The sequence below is a fragment of the Apaloderma vittatum genome, unplaced genomic scaffold (assembly GCF_000703405.1).
Source record: "Apaloderma vittatum isolate BGI_N311 unplaced genomic scaffold, ASM70340v1 scaffold5455, whole genome shotgun sequence".
NCBI lineage: Eukaryota > Metazoa > Chordata > Aves > Trogoniformes > Trogonidae > Apaloderma > Apaloderma vittatum.
Genome location: NW_009718646.1, coordinates 13,053 through 40,417, shown reverse-complemented (window position 1 = coordinate 40,417; position 27,365 = coordinate 13,053). Strand labels below are relative to the sequence as shown.

Sequence of the window (27,365 nt, the reverse complement as noted above, 5' to 3'; positions counted from 1 at the left end):
ACTGAAGATTCAACTAGCTTTCACAAAGTGGCAAACCTTTGGGATTCAGTTTTTTTTAAGCTGGTCGTTTATCTCTCCCTGTCTCTCTTTAAGATTCTTCTTGCCTGGGCCGCCTACACACGAAAGCACAAGAAAATAGTTCAGAAAACTCTCAAGGCTCTCGGACCCTGTCGTTGTGGATCCAGCCTTGACACTGGCTCCCTTCAGTACTCCTTCCCCACTCTGCACAGATAGTTGTTGTCCTAAATTAATAAGTTATTCATCACTGTAATTGGATCCAGAGACGAAATCCATCTCATTGCCGAACTGCTGTGCGTGTGAATGCATGAGAGAAACTGCTGGAAAATAAATAATGCTCGATTGGCTTAAGGGCTAATTTATCGCTCGGAGAAGTTCTTACTCTATGAGCTGAGTGGCAGTAGCAGTGAACATGGGAATGTGGTTTGGCTGTGAACATGACCAAATCACCAATGGTCGTGTTCACTTGAACAAAAAGAAACTAGAACTTCCTATTGACACTTAAACATATTAGATTCCTCTCACACATCTTATCATTTATTTTCCTCAGTGAGGGGAATGTGAATCCAAGGGGAAAAGAGTACATTCCCTGGTGAGGAAAACTATATGAAAAAACTTCCCAGGTTTTTAAGGAAATAAATGGAGATAATATACTACACAGGAGACACTGGTCTAGTAACTAACATAAGAGACTGAGGAAGTGATGAATATTAATCAGGGCACAATGTAAACTCACGAAGAAAATACTGAGGAATACTCCCACAGCTTAGTGAAAGGGGTTCCTCACATTCTTTAAAATGTAAGGGATTGGTTGTGAAACTCCTTTTTGAGGACAGATGGCACTAATATACATCTGGAAGCCATACTGTAAGTTTCTTCTTTCAGACTATCCCGTATTGCAGACAAAAGTCACTGCTCGGGTTGAAAATGATGCTTTCACTTCACAAATGAAGTGCTCTATGATCAAATCACAGAAATTGCTTCACTAACTTAACAGTGTCTGTTACGCTAAACCCAGACTCACTTGAAAGTGCTTTAAAGCACTGTATTCTTCAAGAGTCTGGATGTAATTACAGCTAAGTTCAAAGAGTTGTACAACAGCTGTTGTCCGATTACCTGTTTGGCTCTTTTCCTTGCGTCATCCAAAGCTCTTCCCCTTTCAACTAAGCGTTGAACCACTTTCTCCCATCGACTCTGTACACTAATCAGCAGATTCTTAATAAGGACAACATCCTGTTTCTGGCTGAAGTATTTCAAATGGGTTCCGGTTTTGTCCAGCTCTATGATCTGATCTCGATGAGAATTCACTTCTGTGGCAAAAACCTTGGAAAAAGGAGAAAAAATTAGTCTGGGTATTATGTTGCTCAAGCACTGGATAAACACTGAAAAACCCCAGTCTGATAAAGAATGATGTAGTGAGAAAGAACACAGAATGCAATTTTAAAACAAATTAAATGTTTCTCTGAGTGCCAGTGTTACAGGGTTCATTTGGACAATGTTAAAGAATCTCCACAGAGTGGGAGAAAAACATTACACATCTGTTTCTTTACATACCTTGTGTTCATCAATTTGAAACAAGACAGTGTCCAAGATAAGACTTGGCCGAGAAGCTGCAGTTAGAGTTTGCTCAGCTTGAGTAAGCCAATTGATGAAATCTTGAAGTGAGTTGTGGAACTCCATTGCTAAATTGAGGGCTTCTTCCAGTTTGGTCTGTAAAGATACATCATACTTTAATAGCAGTTGATATTGCGCAGAGGCTTCAGCCAAATAAACCATTTTAGTTCAGCATTTTGGAGTAAACCCTTTTAGTTTAGCATTTTAAAACATTTTTCCAACTCAAAGTTTCTAAGTTTTAAAATGACAGCCTACATCTGAGCAGTTAAAGGAGATGGATAGAAGAGTAACAGTAAAATTATGTATGACAGAAGAGTAAAAAACACAGCACCCAGTATTAAGATAAAATTTTTCACACTGGAACATTACATCTTCTACTACTTAAACCTAGCAGGATATATGGATTTATTAATTTCAGTGCAAAAGCAGTAGAATTTCAGAAATCTAAGGCGGCAGCGCACTTGGAAGAACCTCAAAGAGGTCATATAATCTATTCTTTTGCATTAAACAAAGAACAAGTTTGCCTAGATCACTTCATTTTAACAAAGCCCAGTTGTCACTTCAGTCGCCTGACCCAAGACTGATTTTGGATGCAGTATTTTTGTTAATCATGAGACAGCAGTCAGAGATTTTCAAACAATCACGCTGCTGGCCTAGTTGAGCACTCCAGCCTTACAGCTTCCTGCAAGAAGGTGCTCATGTTGGGTATTAATTAATTTGACATTCTTGTATTATACAATTACCTTAAGAGACACCAGCATTCTTATTTTAAAATACAACTAAGCTGTGCGTTAAATATTTGTGCTTTATACATTTTAGGGCTGTACAGAGAGTTCCTCTGGTTGTAGTTACTGATATTCTTCATTTATTAAGGTAGGGCTATAGGTAGGACTATACTTCGTGAAGGAATGAAAGCAAAATGAAATTAATAATAAGAAAACGCATGTTGTATAACAGTGAAACCATGCTATTGATCTACGTTAGAACAGATGGTAGTCACTTGAAGTACGTGGCAGAAGGCCAAATGTTTGGGAACTTTAAAGAAAAGAAAAAAGGATAAAGACTAGGAAAAATAATGCAGCAATTCCGTACTGAGAAGGAGACAAACCTGAATGATCAAATCATTTTATTCCCTCTCTCATGTCTACAATTACTGTAATAAAAACTAGAAAAGTCCTCATCCTACCAAATAAGCACCATTAGTTAACATATTTCTGTGAAACAGTCTTGTGCCATTCTCAGCCACATTTCCCCCCAAGTACGGACAAATCAACTTCTTGAATCTCATTTTTGACCAGTACTTCTTAAATATACCAATCAATTCTGCATAATTGTCTCTACCAATGATTTTAAACCTAAAAGATCAAGCAAGTATGCACACATAAAAGGACTGAACATTAACAGCCTTAAATACATGATTTACACTTCCATTTTCATGTAAAACCACATACTTTTCTTTCACTGAGCTTTGTTTGTACTGATTCCCATTTTTCTTTTAAGTTATTTATGTCCTGCTCAACGTTTGTTTCAGCAGACTCTGGGCATCTTGCAAGCATCTGCTGGCCTTTTTGCATTAGACACTTATATGCCTCTTCTTTGGCTTCAAAGGCAGCACAAAGTTCCTAAATAAGAAAAGCACCAAAAAATAAAGTCAGGTAGAAATTCAATACTCTTTACAAATGCTAGTATAACATCTATTCCTCCCCCAGCATTTAGTGGGCATGATTAAGACTAATAAAGGAAACATATGTAATTCATAAAAAGCCAAATGAGCAAAGAAAGGGCCCAATTCTTCAGGAAATGAGAACTTGTATGGTCTGTCAGATGTTTTCTCTGAGATCCAAAGCTTGGCAAAGAAAGTACTATGCACTTATTGCACAAGATCTGCTACAACTTGGTTGGTTTAAAGTCCATCTGTAGTTGAAACACAAAAAGTGTCAGCATTATACGGTGTGCTGAAAGCCCAGACCATTCCAATACACCTCCAAGTGTGGGTGGGACAACTTGGGAGGGCGGCTTCCTTGCGCATTATTTCTTTCGTTTTGTCTCTATCTTCCTCCATTCGTCAGGCAAGAGCACTGAAGGCATTTTACGTATACAAAGCAAACTGGTAGAATAACAGTAACAGTTTTATGTGCTAATTACTGTCTTTTCGCCATGTTATAGATGAGGGGGCAAAAGCTCGTGTTCAATATTTGTAACAGACCATCCAAAACGTACCAACGAAATCGCTGCAGACTCCCAAATGAGGAACATCTTCCAGGAGCTGAGCACTAAGTGCCTTGCAAACAGGAGGAAAGGAACTTTTTCCTCTGACTCCCAGGACGAGAGCCCAAACCCAATATTTCATTTGGGTTAAAAGATACTGTACAAAGGGTTGTTGTACCTGATCACAGACGAGGGCAAAGCACGAAGCAGGTTCTGCCATGATCTAAGATTTTAACAGGACAGGAAGTTTCCTTGCTTGCTTTCTGAGGACTACAAAGTGGTGTCCCCTCGCCTGCTTCCTTCTATGTTCCCAACTTCCCTAGACTTTTTCTGATTTCCATAACTCTGCAGAGCATCTTATTTTACTGCAGCACTAGAATCCCTCAGAAGTAGACACAGGGAATGCAGAACAAGTGAGACATGGCATGGTAGGAGTGGCTCCAAACTTGTGGCTGGGATCAGTCTAAGATGGGCTCATCACAACGGTTAACTCTGCAGTACAGTCACACCCTTATGAAGGTGGGAGCAATTAAAATTATTTTAAAAGAAGAACTGAGAAAAATGCTTGGGTTAAGAAAAGGAGAGGGATGGTCATAATATTTCCAATGAGAAACAAATCAAAATAGAGCACAAAATTTTCTTCTCCGGTTTCATGTCACACATTAACACAGTTTGTATCACTGAAGGGCAAGTCTGAATTTGGAAGTTATAATAAATAGTACTTAACATGACAAGTGGCCTCGACATTTCAGAGAATTTACACAGATCTTCACAGAAGTATAACTAAAGTGAAAACAAGTTTCTTTCTTCCTTTCCTTTTAAAATGGAAAGAGAATGATTGCTGGGGTTCAAAACCGCAAAGTTATTTCTGTGTTTTGTCCTAGTTTCCTCACATAACTGATTTTAAAACCATAAATTGTTTTCCTTCACAAAAGTAGTTACTGGTAAATTTTGGATGAAAAAAAAAGATGATGAAAAAAAGTGCTCCATATTGGTGGGCAATGATCTTTATCATTCCAAAATAAAACTTCGTTTTTAAATCTATCAAAGCAGAGTTCTAAGGGAAACTGTGTCAGGCATATTTGAATTCAAGGACAATTCAGTAAATATCACTCTCACATCAGAGCCAGGAGGTCAGCAGTTCAGATCATTCGGTTTGGGGTTACATCCTGGTCTAACAGCACAGCATGCTTTTATACAAACGGAGCATTATGATCCACCTTCTTTTGAGGTAAAAGATCAAGTTTAAGTGGCTTTTCTTAAAGCTCTATGGTTCTACAGGGGTGGAGAAATCCACAGAATGTATCTTAAAGAGAGAGGAAGGCAGGTAATAATTTGCGCATCCTAATCAGGTTGCTACTTCTAATTAAAGAAGAGTCTCTATATAAGACAGTAGTCCTGTGCTAATGATGATTTTAATGTCAGCTTTGGTTAGATAAAGAATAAAGTATCAAGTCTTTTAATTCAAGGTGCAATAAATGTGGATCGCTTTTAGATTCTTCTTTGTGTCTTAGAAAAAGCATAAATGTAGTTATGGGAAGACAAGGAAAAAGGAAGAATAGGGATCTCTAAAAAAGTCTGTAAACATTTCTGTTTTTCTTTCTGAGAATAAGGATGCAAGAGTTCATTTATTTTCTGTCTCCATAATATTAATGGTTCAGTTTTGGGCATCTCCCAAATGACTACTTTTCCTACATTGAAAATAACAGTGCTGTTTCAAAGGCTTTTAAAATTTTTTAAGATACTGTACAGACACAGTGATATAAAGAACATGCTCTGTATTTACCATAAACACTCTTGAAAGATAGTTAGTCCTGAAATGCAGTTTGCAAAGCATTCTAATACTGATACTTACCATATGGGTATTAAGCTGTTCTCTTGCTGTTTCTGGTAAGCCTCCAACAGGTTTGGATGCCAACAGCTGACGTTCAGTGTCTGTCAGCCATTGCTGCATATCTTCAACTTCGCCATGGAAACCTTGGGCCTAAATTATACCACATCATTTTAGAGCTTACTTAAATGTTCTCCATCCTAATACTAGCTTAGATGCAGAAGTATACTGGCAACAGATTTAATCAGATACTTACAATAATCAAAGGAAATGAAATATAAAAGAAAAAAACAACACAACAATCCAAAATTTAAACTAGCTAAATCCAATCTAAATGACAAAACTAACACCAAAAAGCATGTAAATCTTAAAAGCAGGCTAAGTGAGAAACTGAGAGATCCATGTTTTCCCTGAATAATATACGTATACAGAAATATCCCCCTTTTAAAATACACAGATCAATAAGCTGAAGACTTGATTCAGCACTATGAAAGGCTGTGGCCAGCTGTGGAAGATACAGCTGGATTCAAGCTTTCTCCGAATTCAGGAGTATCAGTGTTATGGTTTTGATTTAGGCCAACTTCTAATCCACATATCTATGGGTTTCATGTAAAAAGACATTTTTTTTGCGTTATCTCTTTATTTGATCATTTCCTGTTCACCTGGATCAAGGCACTGTCCAGCTGCTGTTTCCTTTGTTCTGTTTTTTCCAACAAGTTTTGCCAGCGCTGATTCAGAAGTTCCAACTTGCTCCGTAAATTACTCGCTTCTTCAACAGCACTTGATTCAATCAGGTCATTTCCTGCTTTCTTAACTGCCTCCACCGTAGACTGATGAGCTAAAACATCATTTTGTAGCACCTGTAATTGTAATACAGAATTTATGGCTGGTCACGTCAGTGAGTTATTGAATGAAAGCAACCACAGTGACTGAGCTAGTTCTAGTCTAGTGACACAGCAACAGTTTAACATCAGCACAGGTATTAGAAATTAAAGCTAATAACTAAGGTCTCTTCAATCAAAATCAGTAACAGACCATTCTGCCAGAATGCTACGTTTTATTTCTACAGCTTGCAAAAAATAATATATTCCTTCTGTACACACGTATTTCTTTCCAAAATTATGAAATGTTTCTGGTACTGCTAGTGAAGAACTTTCTTCGCTTTCCTTAATTTACTACACACTTTTTTTGTTTAATAGGATTTTTCTTTGCTTTTGAGGATAAGCTGTGAAAGAAGTGTTATACATAGACTACTGCTTCACAAGCAACTGGCACTAAGAGAGGCGAGATAGGAACAAGAATCCTCTGTGCCTGCTGTGCCAAATAACAACCCGACTGCCACAAAGTCTTTTCAGGCATTTCAGGTCTACATCTCTTCTCATGTTATGTCAGGCTACTAGGACACTTCAGCTGTGCTAAAAACAATGATTGTAATGCAAACACCACAAGACCTCCTCCAACTGGTTGAAAACCTATTATCAACAATTCCAGTAAAAGCATCAAAGACAAAAACCACATTTGGAAGAAGGACACTGTTTTCAGAAAGTTATGCTTTAAATAAAGAGCAGAAAAAGAGAATAGGCAAAATGGTTTGGAGGGCAATGGCAAGAACCATGTAAGAAACTCTAGCTTCTGACTGTTGTTTTCCATGGGGTCTAGTTCAAACTCACCTTCCTCAAAATGCTAGCATATGGAAAAAAATTATAAAGATAATTACAAAGAAACTTTTAAATAAACTATACAGAGCATGAGATGAAACAAGGCACAAGTAGCCCTCGTATACAAAACTTGCATCACATTTGCTTTAACTCTTTTAAGCTAAGCACTGGAAGATACTCATTATTTTAATTTCCTAAGCGGGTGAAAAAAAGGAATATTCACAGAAGCAGATGCATTTGCTGAGGCTCACTAAGAACAAGGTCTATTCTTTCCAAAGTTATTCAAGAGATGGATGTTTTTCCAGGCTACCACAGGATGCACTACTTTGTGAACTTTCTAACCTATAAACTCTATTTTACAAAAAGGAAGTAGATCCATTCATCTGTTTGCTGAACTCCTTCAGCACTGAAGGTAGATGAAGTCATAAACGATGTTGGAATGCTTCTTCAGTAGTAAAACACTTCCATTCGATAAGAACATAAAAGGTTCATGGAATGGAAACTGTATTTGTAATTATTTTTTTTAAGGGGGCTGTTTCTAACAGCAGTTGCACAGGGTGTGTAGATATTTTACTCTGCTCAAGTTCCAGCTGACCACACAAAAGGCTGCAGAGGTTGCATTAACACAAACAATGAAAGTGTCTTAATTATGTGCGTATTGTCAATTTCAATCAACTCTTGCGAAATCTAAAATGGTCTCTGAATACTTTTCCCAGCACATGCAGGACAAAAATTAAATGCCAGATTTAAAGGAAAGGAAAGGATTCATGAGGTTAGCTTGAAATCTCCAGGCGTAGAAAGAACACATTGTCATGTACAGCACCGAGTCACACAAAAAGGTAGAGAAGATCTCTTGCTCCTGAGAGATACTTTTCAAAAGAGAGGCACAAGGGAATGGCCACATGCATTTTGTGAGACCTGGCCTACACAAAACTAATCAAGGAGGTTATTGTTTCACAATGAGTAGCAGGTTCAATAACTTTTCATTTTTCTGGGTCAAACAAAGGTGAATAAAGGTGAGCTTCCCTTTCTGGCTAAAATCTATGCAACCTGCACGGCATGTGCAAAGAAGGAAGTAACACGGTGGAGCAAGAGAAAAGATATTAGTTAATCCAAGCCTGCATTTCAGCTATAATCTGCATCTTGAAAACCTCTACAGAGAATTATTTATTGAGTGCGAAGTTTTACTATAAGATAAGCATCAAAAGAACAGTTCAGTTAATATTCAATTATAATTACATACATGATGTTTGGCAAGTTCAATTTCAATAGCCTTGGGGTCTCCGCCCACAGGTTTCTGTTCATTCAGCAAGTCTTCTGTATGCGTCAGCCACGTGAGTAACTCATCCAGGGCATGCTGGAACTGCCCCAAGGCTAACAAGGCACCTTCCAGCTTGTGCTGTAGTAAAAATAAAATTAATAATGAAACGGTTTCGCAGCGCTCTTGAATTGGCTTACATTACCATTAGTCACCAGCATCCAGAGTGGAGTCCGCACACATGAAAGCTAAATCCCAGGGAGAAACAGTTACCCAACACAAGCAACTGCTTTATAGTTAGAGCTGAGTTAGCGATTCTCTTGTAAAGCCTTACATTCCAGGCTGAAATTCCTGACCTTCGAAGTCCTCGTGTAGCCAGCACAGAGTTAAGTTCGAAGGTTCTCTCATCAGAGATATGACAGTATTTTTCCATCATTTAAAACAACATTTCAGCATAAATGCAATTTGATGCACCTTTTTAAAATCTTTTCTTTGACATGATTAGACTCAATGTAGAAAAAGAAAAAAACATGCTTCCAAGTGCTGCATCTCTAAATCTCTCTGATCATTTAAGGAAAAAGCACTGAAACAGTTTAATATTAAGTTGTTGTGTTTGTTTCTTTTCTCAAGCACTGAGTTCAGCAGCTAATACTATTTTTGTACATATAAACATGTTTTCAACTGCTACTGTCATCAAAGAAAATGAAAGGAACCATGATTTGATATGGAACTGCTGAAAGGAAGTGACAAAAAGTACCGGTAAGGGTTTAAAAACCATAAAAAATTCCTCGATAAACTTTAAAATTCAAATTCTATGATGTTCAGTTCTGTGACTACCAAACTAAAACAAACAAATTAGTAAATTGATATAAACATTATACATAAGAAAAAGCTTTTCTCAAAAATATAAGTCATAAATAAAGTCCCCACTTTCAAGTTTATTTACCTGTCTACTTATAATTTTTTCTTCTAGGCTGTCCCACATTAGTTTGAGCTCTGAGAGAGGGTCCTGAACAGTGTGCTTGTCACTCTCCTCTGTTACCTTCTTCAGCAATAGCTCTGCCTGATGGTTCAGTCTTTCCATTTCTATCTGCTGCTGATAAGCTTCCGTCTTAAATTGCTACGGTAAATTGAAAAAGCATACAAATAAACATATCATAAGTAACAATCTTCTTGAATCTAGCATAGTAGAGCAATATTTACAATACTAAAGAATCACTGTCAGCTTCCGTAAACTTGGGAGTTTGTTTTCCAGGGTCAAAACACGTGTAAAGCACTGATAATCCAGTCGGTCCCAGCTAACAGAAGAAATGAACCAACGTCTTCCTGTTCCAGCAGGTATTGCTACCTGTGACCAGATGATGATAAAGATGCCCAAAGGGAAATTATTCTCCAATGTTCTCCCCGGTATGTAAAATGGTCAGAACATATCTTGAGTAACTTCTAGCTCTGGTGGTTGTGATAATATAATACTTGAAACTTCAAAGAGAATTATTTAGAAGAGCTGAAAGCAAACTTTCATTAGTAACCCTTCTGTACGTGGAACTTGGTCAGCAGCCTGAATACAACTCGTCTGTGTGTGTTCTCCTGACTACAGTTCATTTGAAGTTACACCATAAAATAGGTAAATTAAACAACGCTGCCCATGGTCAGAAAAATGTCCAAGTGAGCAACAGACTCAAGGACAATCCCTAATTGTTACACATTCCTGGTTTTTATATGTAGCATTACAGCCTGCCAATGTCAGGAGCATATTCAGTCACAGATCCATAAAGACAAATTTTTAAGTTAGCCTGAAATTTTGATTTGTAGCTTACTCATGTATTGTGGATGTTGTGATCTGTGTGAGCGTGTAGATAAAGCCCATAATGGCAGAAGGAAAGCTTTGAAGGCATTCTCTGAGATGCTCAAGGAAGCTGCTTATGGCAGAAACCAGAAAACATAAAGGTCATAGCAAAAGAACTCTGTACATAGAAACCTTTTAGCCTTTTAGAGAAGGAATGCTATCACATGTCTTTCTGGGCTATCAGAACATATTCACTAAGTAAAACGTAGTGTCGCCAAGATCTGAAATAGATTTTAAAATGAAACACATTTTAAAATGAAAAGTTTGCAATGAAATGTTATTTGAAATTTTCATATGGGTTATTTTTTACTAGAAATTGAAAATGAAAACTGCTTTTGACTTTTTGTTGAAAAACACTAAAAAACACAAAAATACAGACAGATGAAAATACAAACAAAATAAATTGCTAGTTCATACCTTAAGTTCCTCAGTTTGCTGCTTCACTGTCTCCAGATCTGTTCCAACCGGGGACATAGATGCTAACTTGCTGCCAGCAATGTCTACCCAGTCAAATATTGCCTAAAAACAATCACAGTATAAAATTCAAACAAGAGCAGAGAAACAATGCCATGTTTGAAGGTTGCCTTAAGTAAAATATCAGATTTTTCTTCTCACTCCAGAGAACAATACCACTGTGCTCTTTGAAAGAAACTAGCTTTCATGAATGAAATCTAGGTTTCTTTGCAACACGTGGGATCAAATATTAACTAAAGTATTGCACATAATGGTTAGAAGAATGTATATGATGCAAGACCGAGTTTCTGTTCACAGTAATATTTTGCCAGTACTATTCATTCTGAGTAGCAGTCTACTTTTCGAGTAAAAGCAGCAATTTTTTTTATGAGTAACCCAAAAGGTAAACACAAGACAAACTCTGTTCTTTGAAGCAAAGCTGGAAGGAGGTAGTTGAACGCTCACACACTTTAAATGATGACTACAAACAAACTTCTTCTGAAGGATAACATTATCTCTGTAAGGAACATGGAGCCCGATGCATTCGGTATGTATTAGATCATGACGGGCCATAGCTGCGCTTGACTGAATCTCTGTAAGATAACACAGTTACAACTTGAAAAAATCAAGTCTCCCCATATCTGAGGCTTTGTGGGCACTTCTGCTCCAGGTATAAGGCAGATCAGCCTCAAAGTATACTCCACTTCAAGATTACGAACTGCTGTCTCAGTCTGGGTAACTGCATAGGAGAAAAGAACCGCTCCCCTAGGCCCTTTTTGTCCTGTCTGTAATCTGGGATTCTTTATGGAGAAAGACTTGGGGCAGCTTGTCCGAGCTGCCTGCCCCTACGTGGGTCCCTGAGACAGGAGAACTACCCCCAACACGGTCAAGAGGATGAGAGCTGCAGCTAGCAACCTGCCCATGGCACTTTTCATGCTGTCTACTGAAATGAGCCTAAAGAGGCGCTTAAATACAGTTTTTTCAAAAAGCACCAAGCTTGTAGGACGTACAGCACGCAGCCACTGGAAACACAAAGCACTTGAACCAACAGTAATGTTACAAAGGTAACCCCGAAAGTCAACCTCCGCACAGTATGAACATAAGAGAACTCTGAGGAAAATACCGAGCGAGGGCACAACAGGCGCATTGCCTTATTATTACGAAGTGTTCTGCTGCTTGTTGTGCATCAAACGCAAGCAACTGCCCTCAGCGTCATGTGAAACTCTAATTTTAAAGATTTAATGAACCAAAGAAGACAGTAATTCCACCAAGCAAAAAAATAAGTCTTGCTAAATCTGATTATATTTGGAATCTTTTGAAACGTTTCCACCTTCTAGATGTTCGCTGACAAAAGATACAAGGCATGTCACCAAGCCAAAACGTGCAAAGAATGTGAAAAAAAAAATAAATTGAGAAAAGATCATAGAATAGTTTGGGTTGGAAGGGACTTTTAAAGGTCAGCTAGTTCAACCGCCTTAGTAGGGTTTTGTTTGTTTGTTTTGTTTTTTAAACTTCAGTTGTGGGATGTACAATGGATATCTTAAAAAAAAGCTGCTGGAAAAATTACATACAGATTTAAAGAATGAATCATCTTCTGAAGTATTGTGATAGAAGAATTATACTAAGAATTAGTATAATGATCCAGCAACATCATGTTAATAAAATTTATTGCTTAAAATATTCAGACTTAAATATTTGACATAAAAAGGTGGAATAAAATTGGAGTTCTTTGACTGTCTCCCACCCAGAGAAAACAGCAGCAAGGGAGTATATGGATCTGTACTCTGCTCCTTTGAGATCATGCAAATGTCACAACTTCAACTCACCACAAGAAAATGTGAGCAGGATTACCGTGAATGTGTGGCATCAAAAACCCATTGCTCTTAGCAACAAACAAGGGAATATTAATTTTGAATCTAAACATAGTGCAGCATCTGAACAACTACATGAAGAAAACCACCCCATAGATTCATTCTTAAAGGAAAAAAACCATACACAACCAACCTTGAGAAAAAATAGCTGCCTGTGTAATACAACAGTCACTATAATCAGAGTGACGTTACTTGTCACCTACCCATTCACATGACATTTTTTACTACAACCACATTAAATCCTAATGGTTAGGTATATCACACCACCTTACCTGCAGCCCGTCTTGGTACTGAACAGCTGCCTGCATTGCTTCAGCAAGCTTATCCACCCGTTCTTTCCATGTTTTGTTTAAGGCGTCCCAGGCAGAATTCAGCTGCAAGTAAGCACAACTTACTTCAGTGGAGAAGAGAATTTTACACTGCTCTGTAACGTGCATTCACTAATTATTCTCTGAGCAATAATGCCAACAAACTAAGCGTGGATCATTCATATACACTCCATATTATCACTCCCGTTCTCCCTATCACTGCATAGTTACTTTCACTCAGAATACACTAGAGGTTCTGGATTAAAAAAGCTGGGAACTTCGGTAATGATTATTGAGTATTTTTATTGAAGTAAGGATTATAGTTAATAAGGGAAATAAAACTAAAGCATTTGGAATAATACTAAAGCATTTGGAGATGCACCATTATAAAGATAGTTTAAAAGAAATTTACATCCCTGAGTTTTAGTGAAATTTAAAGTACTTTGTAGTCATCCAAACAGGATTGTCTGTTAAGGTGTCTCACTTGGCATAAACCTATATATCTGACCTACTGTACAGATCAGTGAGTATTTTTACAAAAAGTTTAACACATAAAACAATAAAATTGTTTGTACATTCTAATCTGAGTCACGATTCATCTCTCTGAGAGGCCAGTCTTACTTTACCAAAAAAGGGTGTCTCACTTTTGCCATAGAATTTTTATTTTCAGAATCTGCTGGGGGCAGGAGGGATACACCAATTTTGGCCAAACAAGCACCTAATGCAACAGATTTAAGCATCTGCATTTCCCGTACCTCATCTATACTCTTGTTGACAATAGGTTTGTCAGGCTCTCCACAAGCAGCTCTAAGTTCAGAGCCAAGGCTCACAACTGCTTCTAACTCTTCTTGTAGCCCATCAATTTCTTCTTTAGCAGCCTACAGAGAGGAAAAAAAAAAATCCAACACTAATACTGAATTTAATAACCTACATCCAGCTCACTTTCAAGATAGAACATGTCAGGATTACACCTTGGTTTTCTTTAAAGTCCTTTATAGGACTTCTAATGAGGTGCTTAAAAGCATCCCTATGCAGTGTCCGAGTGAAATCAACTGACATCAGTCTAAATTATAACAATAGTTTATGATGTCATTTTGCATGAGATGGATAAAATAAACAGGAAGTTTTATATTAGATTTCTTTAATCAGAGTGTTTTCTTTTTCAGAGGTTATCATTCAACCTTCAAATCTTTAAATGATCAGCATAAATAATTACAGACTTAGAGCATAATACATCTGTACACCTTTCATTTAGATGCTATGAATTACTCAGGGAATCTAAAGTATGTGTAACTTCTGAAAGTCGCAGTGACTTGCTTATTATGTACATGTTTATAAACAGATATGTAAATGTAATGACAGGCACATGTTTCGTGCTCATTGCAATTAAGCACTGATATGTGTTATTTAGTGTAGACTCTTGAGATATCATTATAGTAGATTTCTGTACAATTATCCCTCTTGGTCTCTTAACAAAATACTCTTCTGTGATTTTTCATAGTAATTCAGCCTTTTCTCTGCATACTGGGAATAAAACACTTCAAGTCAACAAAATACTTCCTACTGACCTCAGCAGCTTCTTGCTGTTGCTTCACTACAGACGGGTCAACTCCAGGTCCCTCCAGTTCTCGAATGAAATCCTGAGTATCTTTAATAGTAGCTACAAGAGCCATATGATCACACCAAAACTTTTCAGCTAGTTCCATTACATCCAACAGCTTGGCCTCCCTTTCTTCAGTCAAGGTCTGGATGTCTTCCCAAATGAGGACCATTTGGTCTAGTTTATCTTGAACAGCTAAACAACAAAGGAACTACATTACTACCTTGGCAAACAATTCTTGGCCATAAATCTCTTTACAGTCCTACAGCAGAAACATATGTGTACATTTTAAAATTTACATTCCAATTGTTTCTTTATAGGACTCCTTAAACCATGAAGTGGAAGCAACCAACGTGGCCTTCAAAAATAAAACAAAGGTCATACCCACGATGAATGATTTTAAATGATGCTTTGCTTTTATAAATCTTTTGGAGCTTCTCCGGGAGAACACAATCCCCAGATTAGCGGTCATCAGAAAGGAAGATTTTTATATGCTGCAGCTTGCTGCATTTCCACTACATAAAGCTTTCCCCAGTTTACTACCTTTAGCAGATATATCCTTATCAGCTCCTTCTGAGCGAGCAATCATTTCCTCCCCTCTCTGCTTAAGCGTCTCATACACGGGCTGAAGTTTTTCCAGATCCACCGATACATTCTTATTTTCACTGATTTGCTCTTTAATCTTTTCAACCTCTGCTGAGATCGAAGGCGGCTGTCTCAGACGTTCAACTATGCGCTTCAGACTCTCAAGAGTTGGATCTATCTTGTCATGAAACTGGGAGAGTGGGAAAGGACAGAGAAGTGGCAGAAAAATTAAGCAAAAAAGCAAACAACTGAAAAATGGCATCTGAAATTCTCTTAGCAAAAGGTACTTCAATATATTTAACATCTCTCTCCAACACATATATGTGCAACTTGCAATACACCTTTTTTTCCCTCTTTTAATATCTAAATTACAAAAATGACCTTGCAAAATGGTACTTCCCCTCAGATTAAGAATTTTACTATGATGTCTGCGTTCGATCCTGAGATGCTCCATCTGAAGGTACTACATATACAGCAGAATCTACCCACATTCAGTCCTGCGCAATTCATAGAGTAGTTTGTACCTTGCTTTGGACAGTCATGCATTTCTTGTTTCATCATTTTAGAAAGATATTTACCTTAATATTAAAAATATACATTTTCGTATCAGGATCAACCTACTGGAATATAACCACCAAATAAGGTTTGATACGTAAGGTCATTCTAAAGGACATTTGTTAGTTTCCAGGTGATGCTTGTTAGTGCAGTACAAGTATGTTACTTTCTGCAAATAAAAATTACCATATGCTTTTGGATCCACAGATTTCTAAAAAGGTATCTCACCACCATGCCCCTTTCAAAATTACAGAAATTAATAAGCTGTGGGTGCATTTAAGGATCCTGCAGGATCTACAAAAAGCACCTTCCACTACACTTGGGAAAGGTGCTAGAAAGAGCACAGCAGAACAAGACTACATTTCGTGAACAAAGAGCGACACCCTTTCTGTCAAGGGAATATAGGCAATACATATGCAATTACTTTTTTCTCCCCATACAACCCACTTCAAATCAGACTCCTTGACTCAGGGGCTCATTGTTTTTGTCAGAAGTGTGAATATCATACAAGCCAGCAAAACGTGTTATGCAAGATAAGTCGCCTTCCCAAGTTCAACACTTAGGAAAAAGTGATTGTGGTGAACAAAAGTGATTGTGGCAACAAAACCTTACAAAAGCGATAAAAACCAAAATGAAACTGGCAGCGTTCAGGTCTGATTTTAGGACATGTAGATCACGTTTTAAAATTGTCAGCGCACTCAGCAGGCCTCCCTGAACTCCTACTTCAATGAATGAGAGAAGGTGTTTTAGAACTTAAAAGGAAGAAAATGCAAGTCATTACAACCTCTCGTTCTGGCTCCAGAAATTACGTCCTGCCTTTGATACATAATGCAATTTAACATAATTTAAAACCTGAAGAGGTAAATAATTATTCTTCCAGGACTGTCTAGACAAACATTGACATAGCCATCATAGTACAGAGCCCTGATAATATATACTTACGTATCTTAATAAAAAAAAGGAGATTATACAAAATTGCATCCCGGGTGTTAAAATGTTTGCTTTGCCATCTACATACACATTTATGTATATAAATTGAACCTTAAAGTATTCCATAAATAATTATTCTCTCAACATCTGATTACATTCTACCTGTTACCAAAGAATGTACTTTGAATGTTACTTTCTGTACTTAGCCAGTACAACATGTCAATGTCTAGCACGTGCAAAGCAGAGACTTGAATGCTAAGTAAATATCTTGAATTTCAAATGTGCAGCTCCAAATAAGGGGGGACACACAACAATGAGCATTTATGATACAGAAAAACAGTGAATCTAAATAATCAGACATCTTTCAGAGGTGTGAATAAGGAAGGTGTTTAGAATAACTTAAAGTATAATATAATGCCTATAATCAGGTCAAAAGCAGGATGATATCACTTTTATCCTTAGCTCCTTATACTCAGTCTGCATGGGCCAGGAATATGGTATCAAGTACAATGACCTATAACAAAAATTATTTAGAATGTGGACTTGATGAGAACTTTAAGGCATATTTCTTTCTTTACTATTTTATAGCTGAGCAGAGTATAGCATTTAATTTCCAGTGAACAGAGAAAAAAGGGGAATTCCCTATAAAAAGAGAGTGTAGAACAAAGTTCTTTTATTCAGGTTTTTGTGGGGGCTCATGTACACAGTTTTACTGACTTCTTCTCTGAATCTGGGCTTGAGGAAAAGAACTTGTTTGATTTTAATGGTAATTACCACAATATTTAAAAGTCTCTAGAATGTGATACCTAACAGTACTCTCTCAAGGTTCACTGCACAGGCTGATGAACCTAAGAGACGCAGCTTTTACGTACTTGATCTGAATTTTATGCTTATGATGAAATTTTATGAGGTCTAACATTGCCCACAACACTTTCATGTAACGGTTCAAGCATACCTTATGGTAAAAGTTCTCACGGGTCTGCAAAGAAGGCCAAACACTATCATTGTTGCCAAACTACCCTCCAGCTCTTTTGGTAACAGACTGCAGCTAAACTGAAGTTAACTGATCAACACTGATATCCACATACAAATGAAGTGCCAGCTAGTAACAGACCAGCAAGAGAAAACAGAATGAAGTGAAAATAAAATCCCACATTTCCAGGCCAAATGTTCTTTTTTTCTTCCTTTTTTTTTTTAACACCAAAATTAAGAAGCAGTAATATTTTTCAACTGTAGCAGTCATAATACTAGCTAATATATAAAAATCATAAGCACTGGAGAAACAGAAAAATCAATGCCAAAATCAGCGGTATGAACATTCACAGGCCATTAGGTTGAAAAGTACAGATGAAACAGCAGTTTTAATCTCGATGTATACATGTAGGATGACAAAGTCTGTGTATCTTTCCATTGAATGAATCCAATTATACTTGAAAGTTAAACTGATACCTGAGTACACTGAGAAATGGCTTCATCCAGTGCCAGTGCTCGCTTTTTGACATCTTCCTTAATTTTACTGTAAAGGGTGTCAGCTGCCACATATTTCTCTTGTATAGAAAAACCTTCTCCTGGGCTCAGCTCCAGCAACTGAGGCCCGGTTTTGTTCATCTTATCTATATGAGGCTTGTGCTCGGCGATCAGCTCACGCAGTTGCTATAACAAACGAAACAACTTATCAGTTTCTTACGCTTGCGCAACCACATTACAGCTGTCCACACTTCTAACACATCCAGCTGGCAAGAAGTTCCAAACAAATACCCTTCATCCTAATGTAAAGCACAAATAATATCAAATAAAGTTAGTGACTGCTCTGCCAGTGATGGCTCCCATTCCAACAAAGAGCTATCCAGGCATGAAATATCAAAATTAGAGACACACGGGAAAGGTCTGTGCAATATTCTGGTAGGATATATGATTACATGTAAAATATAAGATGCTAACTATGCATATGAAGCTGGCAACAGACACTCCCCATCATATTTAGTGCTATAATGACAGCAATGGCAACAATATTCCAGACATGGGTGTAACACCACCACGTATATGCTTTTCATGTTGGTATTTGCCACTTGCCGCAGTGCCTTCCATTGAATAACATCACTGAAAGAGGTACTGGCATTGCAAGAACATTAATTTAAATTGCCCTTGATTTAAGAAGAGGAAACTAGCACAAGGAAGGGTCAAAGAAATCAGTGAAAAGGACAAACAAGACTGATCGGTAGGGACCTACCAACCTAGTTCACCAGTCTTCGCTCTGGCCGTTAAGACCCTTCCTTCTGTCTTCACAACAGCACTACTACTTACCTGACACGAAGCTTAACAAGTAATTAATAAGTAAATTTAATTTGATCTCAGCTGTCTACTCTCTCATCAACCACCCCTGAACAGCCAAAACTCTGCAGAAGACTGTGCAGAAGTGAAAGGTCATGAAGTCTCTTCCAACTTGCCTAAAGGATTTTGGTTTTGTTCACTGGCACCCATAGATATGACAAAAGGGTAAGTTTTTTTGTGGGAGTAGCCTGATTCTTCCCTCTGACTTTATTTATTTTCTCAGCTCATTCCTCCTCCTTCTTGGAAAAATTCCACTCTCTTGTGAGCCACTGTCTCTCTCAGTGCTGTGAACTCCATGGGTTTCCATCCTATAGCCCCTGTGAAAGAACAGGACAGACACATCCCCTGCTCCTCCCAGCTCAGGGTTTGTTGACATTAATGAAGACACAGAAAAGGGCCTGTATCAGTCTCAGTATAAATAAATCCTCTTCTCTTCAACTAAGGTCCTTCCCTTATAAAGAAGTTTTGGTACTAGCTTGTTTAGTTGCTTCTCCATGGAAGAGAAGCTGAAAAGACGGTGACCATGAGTCTCCACAGTCCCCTGATGCCAAAACAACAATGAAAATACAAATAAACCCCGACTCTAGCTACTTACTGAGAATGTAACACTATTTGTACACCTTGCAACAAGAAAAATAATGTTTAATGGTGGAGAAGAGGCAAAGGTAAAACTAACAGCATTTTGAAAAACTTTAGAAAATAATTTTGCGTGTTTTGTTTTTTTGCAGGGGTAGATGATTTGACATAAGGCCAAAAGTGTGCATGTTTTTGGGTCCAAAGCTTTGCTAGTATTCTGCCCACAGTTCAGTTCAAACTAAACTGACTGCATGTTACTCACACAGAATCAACTCTAGAAATTCCATGCCTTGGAACAAAGACAGCACCAGTAAATACATCAGAAGAGAAATGCAAGTGATTATAGAAAACTGTTTTCAATTCACAGTCAGAATCTTATTTCTTTTTCCTTTTTTTTCCTTCCTTTTTTTTAATAGAACAATAAATTATTTGATCTTCTCCATGATCTACTATTGGGTAAACAAATCCAGTAAACAAGTGTTTTAGATCAGATTATGTGTTAAAATTGCCTGACATTAATCTTCTACTTAACAAACAAATCTCAGCTAATGGCATAGCCCGGGGAAAATGCAAAAATAGAAGCTCATCTGAAGGGCCTCTCATGCAAGCAGAATAATTAAAGTAGATGGGGAACGATCTTGTAAGTAAAGCAAGCATGATTCGGTTCACGGTGACTAATCAAGAGAGTTTGTAAAGCCCATATTGCGTGGCTAGTCTTCATAGTGCAGGTTTGTTCATTGTGGACATAATGGGAAGACAAATGAGTGAACCCCGTGTTTAAGAGTAGCACATCTTCATTAACCGCTCTCTGAGTAAACAAGACTTTGAAGCCAGGGTTCATCCTATCTAACTTGAGTCACTTAGCTGAGGCAACTAAAATCAAAACTAGTTACTCTAGGCTTCGTAGGCACAGACAGGTATCTCCAGTAGCCATCTGGGCTTTGCGTGTGCCAAAACATCCAGGTTTTTAAATTTGGTGGGATACAACTGATTCCATGTTGTATTAGTAGCCATAGATGAAACATACTAATTTTTATCCCAGCTGATTATTCCTCCATGTAGGTGAGCCCATACAGCAGCCTACAACGCTGTTGCCTGTTGTTGTGATGTTATGATAGAAATTATTTCTTTTAATTATTACATAACAAACATACTTGACATGAGAAATTACTATGGGATTGGCTGGAACCCAAGCAATCAACTCTTGAACCTCTGGCTGTCCATCTTCCTGGCTCAGCTAAGTTTAGTTCCAATCAAATCAACAAAATAAAAGACAGATTTTTTTATGTGTAAATAAGATCAACACGTGCATATTTGTCCAGAGACTGCACATGAAGATGCATTTCGTTTTCAGCACACTGACAGCAGGTACCCCAGTTCTTCAATCATGTTTTACCTTTTGTTTTTTGCTACAATATCCCACATCCTTCCTGTTTATGAGTTCAGTTCCTTCTAACATTGACATTAACATGTATTTTTAAACATACTTCCTAATTATTAACTTCTGTGTGCTCAGTTCTTTCACTACAATGGCAATTTATTCTCCTCTAGCCCTCCCTGCCTTCCCCAGAGAACCTTGTTTGCATGCACAATTTGGAAAAAAGAGCGGCACGACAGAAAACCTATTTATTTCATAGTATTATTTTAAATAATTTTTTTTTTCAATGGAAATATAACTGTCTGGGCTTTCAGTATTTAGCAGCGCACTCCATGCTTCTAAGCAGAATACTACTTGGATTTTGACATTTTGTTTTTCAAAACTGGCAAATGCTTACCCTGTGCTCTTCCTGTTGTTGCTTTAAAGTTTCATATTCAAGGGCTGGAGCAGGAAGCTGAGAGATGATCATTTCTGTTTCAGTTAACCATGGCCAGAGCTCTTCATAAGTCTCCCAGAACTGGTTAACCAGGGACTGAGCCCGTTCCAGCTGGAGGTTTCTCTCAGAGTTCATTTGACAGACTGCATCATATTTCTGTAAGAGGCTTTTTATTTTTTTCTGTAAAATAATATTAACAAAAAATAGCAACGTATGTTTTTCCACATGTCTACTACCTTCATCTTTAAACAATTTTTTATAACTATGGCACCAAACCACAGTGAACGAAATTTTAGTTTTGATAATGTTTCTACAATATCAGTGTTTAACATGGACAGAATCATTACTGTGGGAGATTGGAATCTGGCAGAGCACTTTCAAAGTTAATTAGAACATACTAATGATGTTCATATTTACAAATTAGACTTTATTCACAGGGCTTCCAGTCAAGCTGCAAATTACATCACTGCAGATCTTAGCCCTGCTTCCTTACTGAAGGAGCTTATCTTCAGTGACACTTGGCAGGAACTAAGTTTTCCACAGCACTTCTGAATCAAAGCATCATGAACAATACACAAAAATACGGTGTTCTTTTAAAATCTGGCGAGAGAATATGGTGTACTTTTGCGCTCACAGCTTACAAACTTGCAACAGAAACCACAAACCACTCTTTTCCAGGTTAGCACACATTAATTAATGAGGACATGTTACCATTAATAATATGATAGAACTACAGGGTTTAATCATTACAAATCTACTGCATTTGGGCATCTGACAATAAAAGACAATATCAACTAGCTATTCATTTTCCCTGTGGAACACTGCCCATGTTATCATTTTTATGAAATATTATACGTGACAATGCACATAAATGCTAGCCTTGGAAAAGCTACACGTATAAGCAAACCATCGAATGTGAAGTTTAGAATCTTTTTTGGCAGAACAAGCTATCCTTTCATTTGTTATGTCTGGCATGTAAATTAAGTATAGAGATGCTATCCAAAGGACAAAACATAGCCTAACACACAGATATGCCGTATTTTTGACAAATACAAATATTTAATAGAGACTCACACAAAACTGCTCTCCCTTATGACTACAGTTGCACAGACAGAACATTTCATCTATTTTAAATTCACTTAAGAGCAAATTAAATTTACTCAGACATCCTGCAGCAGAGCACTATTAGTGCAGTATAGTTGTTCCAAGAAGGGTGATCATTCGAAGGACTAAGTTTACATCACATATCCAGCTTCACCATAATCCAGTAAAAAAACTCCAAGCCCACAACTAACCCACTCTTAACAGCCAACACAAAAAAAATCTATCTGCACATACACAGCCTCAATATGAGGCTCAGTGTTTGTCTGTAATAAATACAGGCATAAGAATGTCTTTCATGGGCTCTGGCAGTCGACAGGATGGAATAATTTTGGCAAGTAAGGTCTACACTGAAATTAGTAGAAGGGAAAGTAAAGATGCCCACTGAGGCGGCACGCGGCCATCGAACCCGGCGCAGAAATACCCTCCCCAGCGCGTCTGGCGAAGATAAACCAGTCAGTTTCCACACACACCACCCCAGATGACTAATACCTCCTCACTCCATCATCCATTGTCTAAAATACTATTTACCATGGATGAAGATGACAAATGGGGCTCTGAATTAGTGTCAGGCAATGAAACGAGTACACAGCGTTTGCTCTCTGAATATCTAGAAGGAAGGAGAGTGACACACAACAGCGTTTCTTCTAGTATTGGAATCCTCAAACTAGAAGTGACCGTAATTAATGCTTTTTCATTAGTGCTTCAAAAAAGACATCACAGGAATCCTTCCTCTTTATATACTGTCTGCATATCTACCCCTGTAGCTACAATTTGAGGAAATTTACCTTCATGGCTTGTTTCTCTTCTTCGGTGCATGTGTTCATAATCTTATCCCCAGATTTAACAAGTTCATCTATAGTGTCTTTGTGCCTTAAAATCTCCATGGTAAAAGCCTTGAAACAGAATAAAAATTTGTCAGGAAAAAAAAAAAAAAGTACACAGAGCAAAACTATTTTTGAAGTGCATTATGATGGACTGAAAATTAAATCATGTCAGTACATTTTCTAGATGGAGAGCATGCTGGCCAATAATTAACATGACAGTTGGAAATGCATTTCTTTTACCTTTTGAACTTGTAGCTGAGCTGTGGTCTGGTCTTGCTCAAGCCTAATATCACCCAGAGACATCAGTTTCTTTTCTGTTTCTGCAATCCAGGCAAGTTCAGCATCAGCTGCTTGATCAAACTAAATGAGGGAGACATGAATTAGTTCAGTGGTTCTACAGACATGAAATTAGAATGACCATTTAAAAAAAATTAAAGAAGATTAAAAAGCATACTTTTGAATTATTAGTAACATAGCAACTAACTTTCCATATGAGGCTTTTATATAAATGAAATACAAAGCCCAAAATGGTTTTGAGGGACTGTAATACAAGCAGCTTAATTCATAAGCATGACAAAGCAACAGAAGCAAATACGTTTTTCCAAACCCTATAGCTCTCTAACAGACACGAGAAAATAAAAAGGGTTATAATTTCAGATTTTTAACTTGACTCTTTTATTTTTATTTTATACTACTTTCACGTGTCTTTTCCATCTCTATGTTTATTATTACTGCTAGCGTTGCAATTATCCTAAGAAAAAGCTGTTTGATGTTATCCTTTTAATCTGGTATTAAATTATATGATAAAGGCAAAACAAATCACAAGTCAACTATGTTAGTGGAAGAACCTCATTGAATTCAGAGAGGACAGTATTTCATCCAAAACTAGACCCTGAATTAAATGTGAAAAATCTTTGGGGCATTTAGGTACAGCCAGTCTTTTTCCTAAAGGATTAACTTTTCACTACCATTAGTCAACAGTTAATTGTTTCAGAAATTACCTCAAAGCACTGAAGTAATGAGAGGATTTAAAGGATCTGTTTCTTAGTAATTTGCAGAGCAGAGCATGAGATCCCCAAAGGAAGTACGTGGGGATATAACTCTTCCGAAAAGTAAAACCAAATTTAAAATATCATATGCTCTCTCTTCAGCTCACGTTTATAGGCACGTATCTTAGCACACACTCATGGCAGCACTCAACGGGAGCAACTCAAGCCACAGAGAAATACTACATTGGAAGATTAGATGCACAGAACAGTCTTCATACTATATACACACATACATATAAATTATTCAGTTATTTAAACTCTGACCCTCAATTATTATGGTTCTGTGTTACTGTGAAAGTCTATCAGGGTATTTCAGGTCAGAACCTGCTATTTGTGTTCTTAGACACACGTGATGTCCACCAGTGACTGGTCTGTGCCTTTGTAGCTGTAGACCACGGCAGACAAGCTCCTGTAATGGAGGTGGAGTTCACCTTAGCCACTAAATCAGTCTTGTCTTAGTAATGGTTAATCTCGAGCCACACAAAACCAAAAGGAGCAGGTCTAGGATTTCATTCTTTACAAGTCAATCTTTTTCAGCCTTTATAATAATGTATTTGTTACAGGAAAGAGAGCACAAACATTATTTGTCATTATATGTGATTTCTCATTTAAAGTAACAAGTAAGTCTTGCCCTAAATATTGTGACTTCCTAATAAAAAGGTATGTTCTGAAACAGTCAGTATTGTAAACAACATGTATAAAGCACATTACACCAGGAAAAGTTAAATCCTGGCTTCAGAAACTGCAGCTTACAACCATCTATTTATGGTTGAAATGAAATATGAAGAAGGTGATTTCAAATGTGTTAGATGTAGGAATTAACTGCAGTGTGACTTCCTGATACCAAATATCCATGGGTACGTAAGTAATATTGAGCAAATATTTACTGCAAATAACAAAATCAAGGCATGGCAGTGAAAATTCCCTGATACCAAATATCCATGGGTACGTAAGTAATATTGAGCAAATATTTACTGCAAATAACAAAATCAAGGCATGGCAGCGAAACTTCTAGCACAGCATCGAGGAAGGACAGGACTCTAAACCCCATTTGCTGAAGGTGTAGGATTTCCAGTTTGTGATATTCAAATATAACATTAAGGAATAAAAAGCACAAAATTGGTACTCTCTGCATCCAAAATCTTTAGTGTTTTCTTCCCATTGTGCATGACAGTGATTTATAAGCCTTGAACTTCACTTGAGTCACTATAAAATCATGTTATTTCATCCCCACCCAGTTTAACCGAGCCTAGTTCATTCTACCCAGGAATGGCTGACTTCTGCATATGATGACATTGTGATTTGCTCTGCAAACACTTTCTAAAGCCCTCCCTATGGCTGCTTCACAGGGAAAACAAGCCCAAAGTAGAATATGATCTTCTGTTTCTTCACAGCACTGCTTCACTATGGTAAGACACTGACCAGTGCCTTCAGTACTGAGGAATAAAGACTAAAACACGTTGCTATATTTATCTCTGAAATAATTCTATTCACCTGGGAGCATTTTGTCCGAGTAGTTAAAAAACAGGACATTGCATTAGTCTATTAAGCCTCCCAGCTTCCGTTCACAAGACGAAACAATGTGCTTACCCGTTCATATAGTCCCCTGCGTTTCTCCCATCGGCCCAGTAACATGCAGCAGGAACCCCACTCTACCCTCATGTTCTCAGTGGCTTTGCCTCCCAACCAAAACTTTTTAATTATGTAGGCACATGAACCAGTTGCCACAGAGCAAGCTTACGGAGCACTAGCTTTTCCAAAAATACTTTTTAATTTGCGTGGTCTTTCTCTGAGCTAAATGGCAGCTTATCCTTCATTGGAAGCATGTTAAAGCCACTTGATATTTATCATAGGATATAGTGCACAGGAGAAATACTGCGGTGATGGGAGTTGGGCTGAGGTGGAGGTCAGGAGTCTGCAGAAGCATGCAGCGTGCCCTCATAACATCAGGCAGCGGAGCAGCAGCTCTGGACCTTTCACACCTGGACCTGAATCTGCAGTGCTAGGGGATGCAATGTACTCGCAAAACTCAGAAAAGTTGAGAGAGAGCCAACAATCACTCTCCTATCTCATCTTATCACTCACTAAAAAAGAAATAATAAAAAATCACCCTTCATTTTTGAGGATTTGGTCAATGAGATAATAGAGTATTCATAGCAAACTCCTTAAAAAGAAACATGAAGTTATTTTTAACCTCAGTTACAAGGAGATCTGAGTTACTGCCAGCCTCTTTTAGTCAGCTTTCAGCAAACTTTGAAAAGATTTCACATGCGTCTCCTTGTCCTCTTACAACTGTTTATGGAAACTGTTAGCAGAAACAGAAATCTCACTAACATTTTTATGCCTGAACTGTAGGCAGACACTGGAAAATCATGTTTCCATAATATGTTTAAAAGCAAGCTTAAATATGGGACTATTTAGTGATAAAATTAGAGTGCCAGTTCTCAAAGTGTATACATATATCTATAGCTCTGTGCAAGTACAGAAACCTTCACATACAAAAACCTCAATTTTTGACCCCCAAGAACAAAAGCATTGTGGATACAAACAAAAGCAACTGTTATTTAAAGCCTCCACTACAGCTTGAAGAAGATGATTCAGCTTTTAATTGTGGAAAGTAGAGAGGAGCTAGACAATCAGCTGATGCTAAAAGGTGTGGCAACCCTAGTGATTTCAGTGCTGCAACCAGCAAAATTGGCTGGAGATCTGCACCATCTGTTAATTAACACAACACAATCTACAAAAGACATGGACCATGCAGTTCTTAAGCAAATTCTCACTTAAGAAGCCGCAGGAGAGTCACCAAGACTGATGTTTGTGTCACCGAAAAGGCAGACAAATACAACCGTGTGCAGATCAGCTGAGTTTTGGCATTCGTATTTCAACAGCGGAGTCCCATTTCATTCAAATAGGCCTCTCCCTGCTCAAGCAC

The 27,365-nt window shown here is 37.7% G+C and overlaps 1 protein-coding gene across 1 annotated transcript in view; it reads right to left on the bottom strand.

Moving 5' to 3' along the window:
- LOC104274627 (dystonin-like) overlaps window positions 1-27,365 on the bottom strand; it is a 72,308-nt gene that overhangs the window by 32,654 nt on the left and 12,289 nt on the right. The window contains exons 11-26 of the mRNA XM_009870315.1: window positions 23,625-23,744; window positions 23,346-23,453; window positions 21,418-21,636; window positions 18,185-18,388; window positions 15,209-15,440; window positions 14,634-14,860; window positions 13,821-13,943; window positions 13,030-13,131; window positions 10,851-10,952; window positions 9,534-9,707; window positions 8,573-8,728; window positions 6,334-6,531; window positions 5,696-5,824; window positions 3,084-3,254; window positions 1,573-1,728; window positions 1,135-1,341 (exon numbers count right to left, since the gene is read on the bottom strand). Of these exons, the coding sequence (XP_009868617.1) occupies window positions 1,135-1,341; window positions 1,573-1,728; window positions 3,084-3,254; window positions 5,696-5,824; window positions 6,334-6,531; window positions 8,573-8,728; window positions 9,534-9,707; window positions 10,851-10,952; window positions 13,030-13,131; window positions 13,821-13,943; window positions 14,634-14,860; window positions 15,209-15,440; window positions 18,185-18,388; window positions 21,418-21,636; window positions 23,346-23,453; window positions 23,625-23,744 (2,628 nt within the window). The remainder of the gene's footprint in view (window positions 1-1,134; window positions 1,342-1,572; window positions 1,729-3,083; window positions 3,255-5,695; window positions 5,825-6,333; window positions 6,532-8,572; window positions 8,729-9,533; window positions 9,708-10,850; window positions 10,953-13,029; window positions 13,132-13,820; window positions 13,944-14,633; window positions 14,861-15,208; window positions 15,441-18,184; window positions 18,389-21,417; window positions 21,637-23,345; window positions 23,454-23,624; window positions 23,745-27,365) is intronic.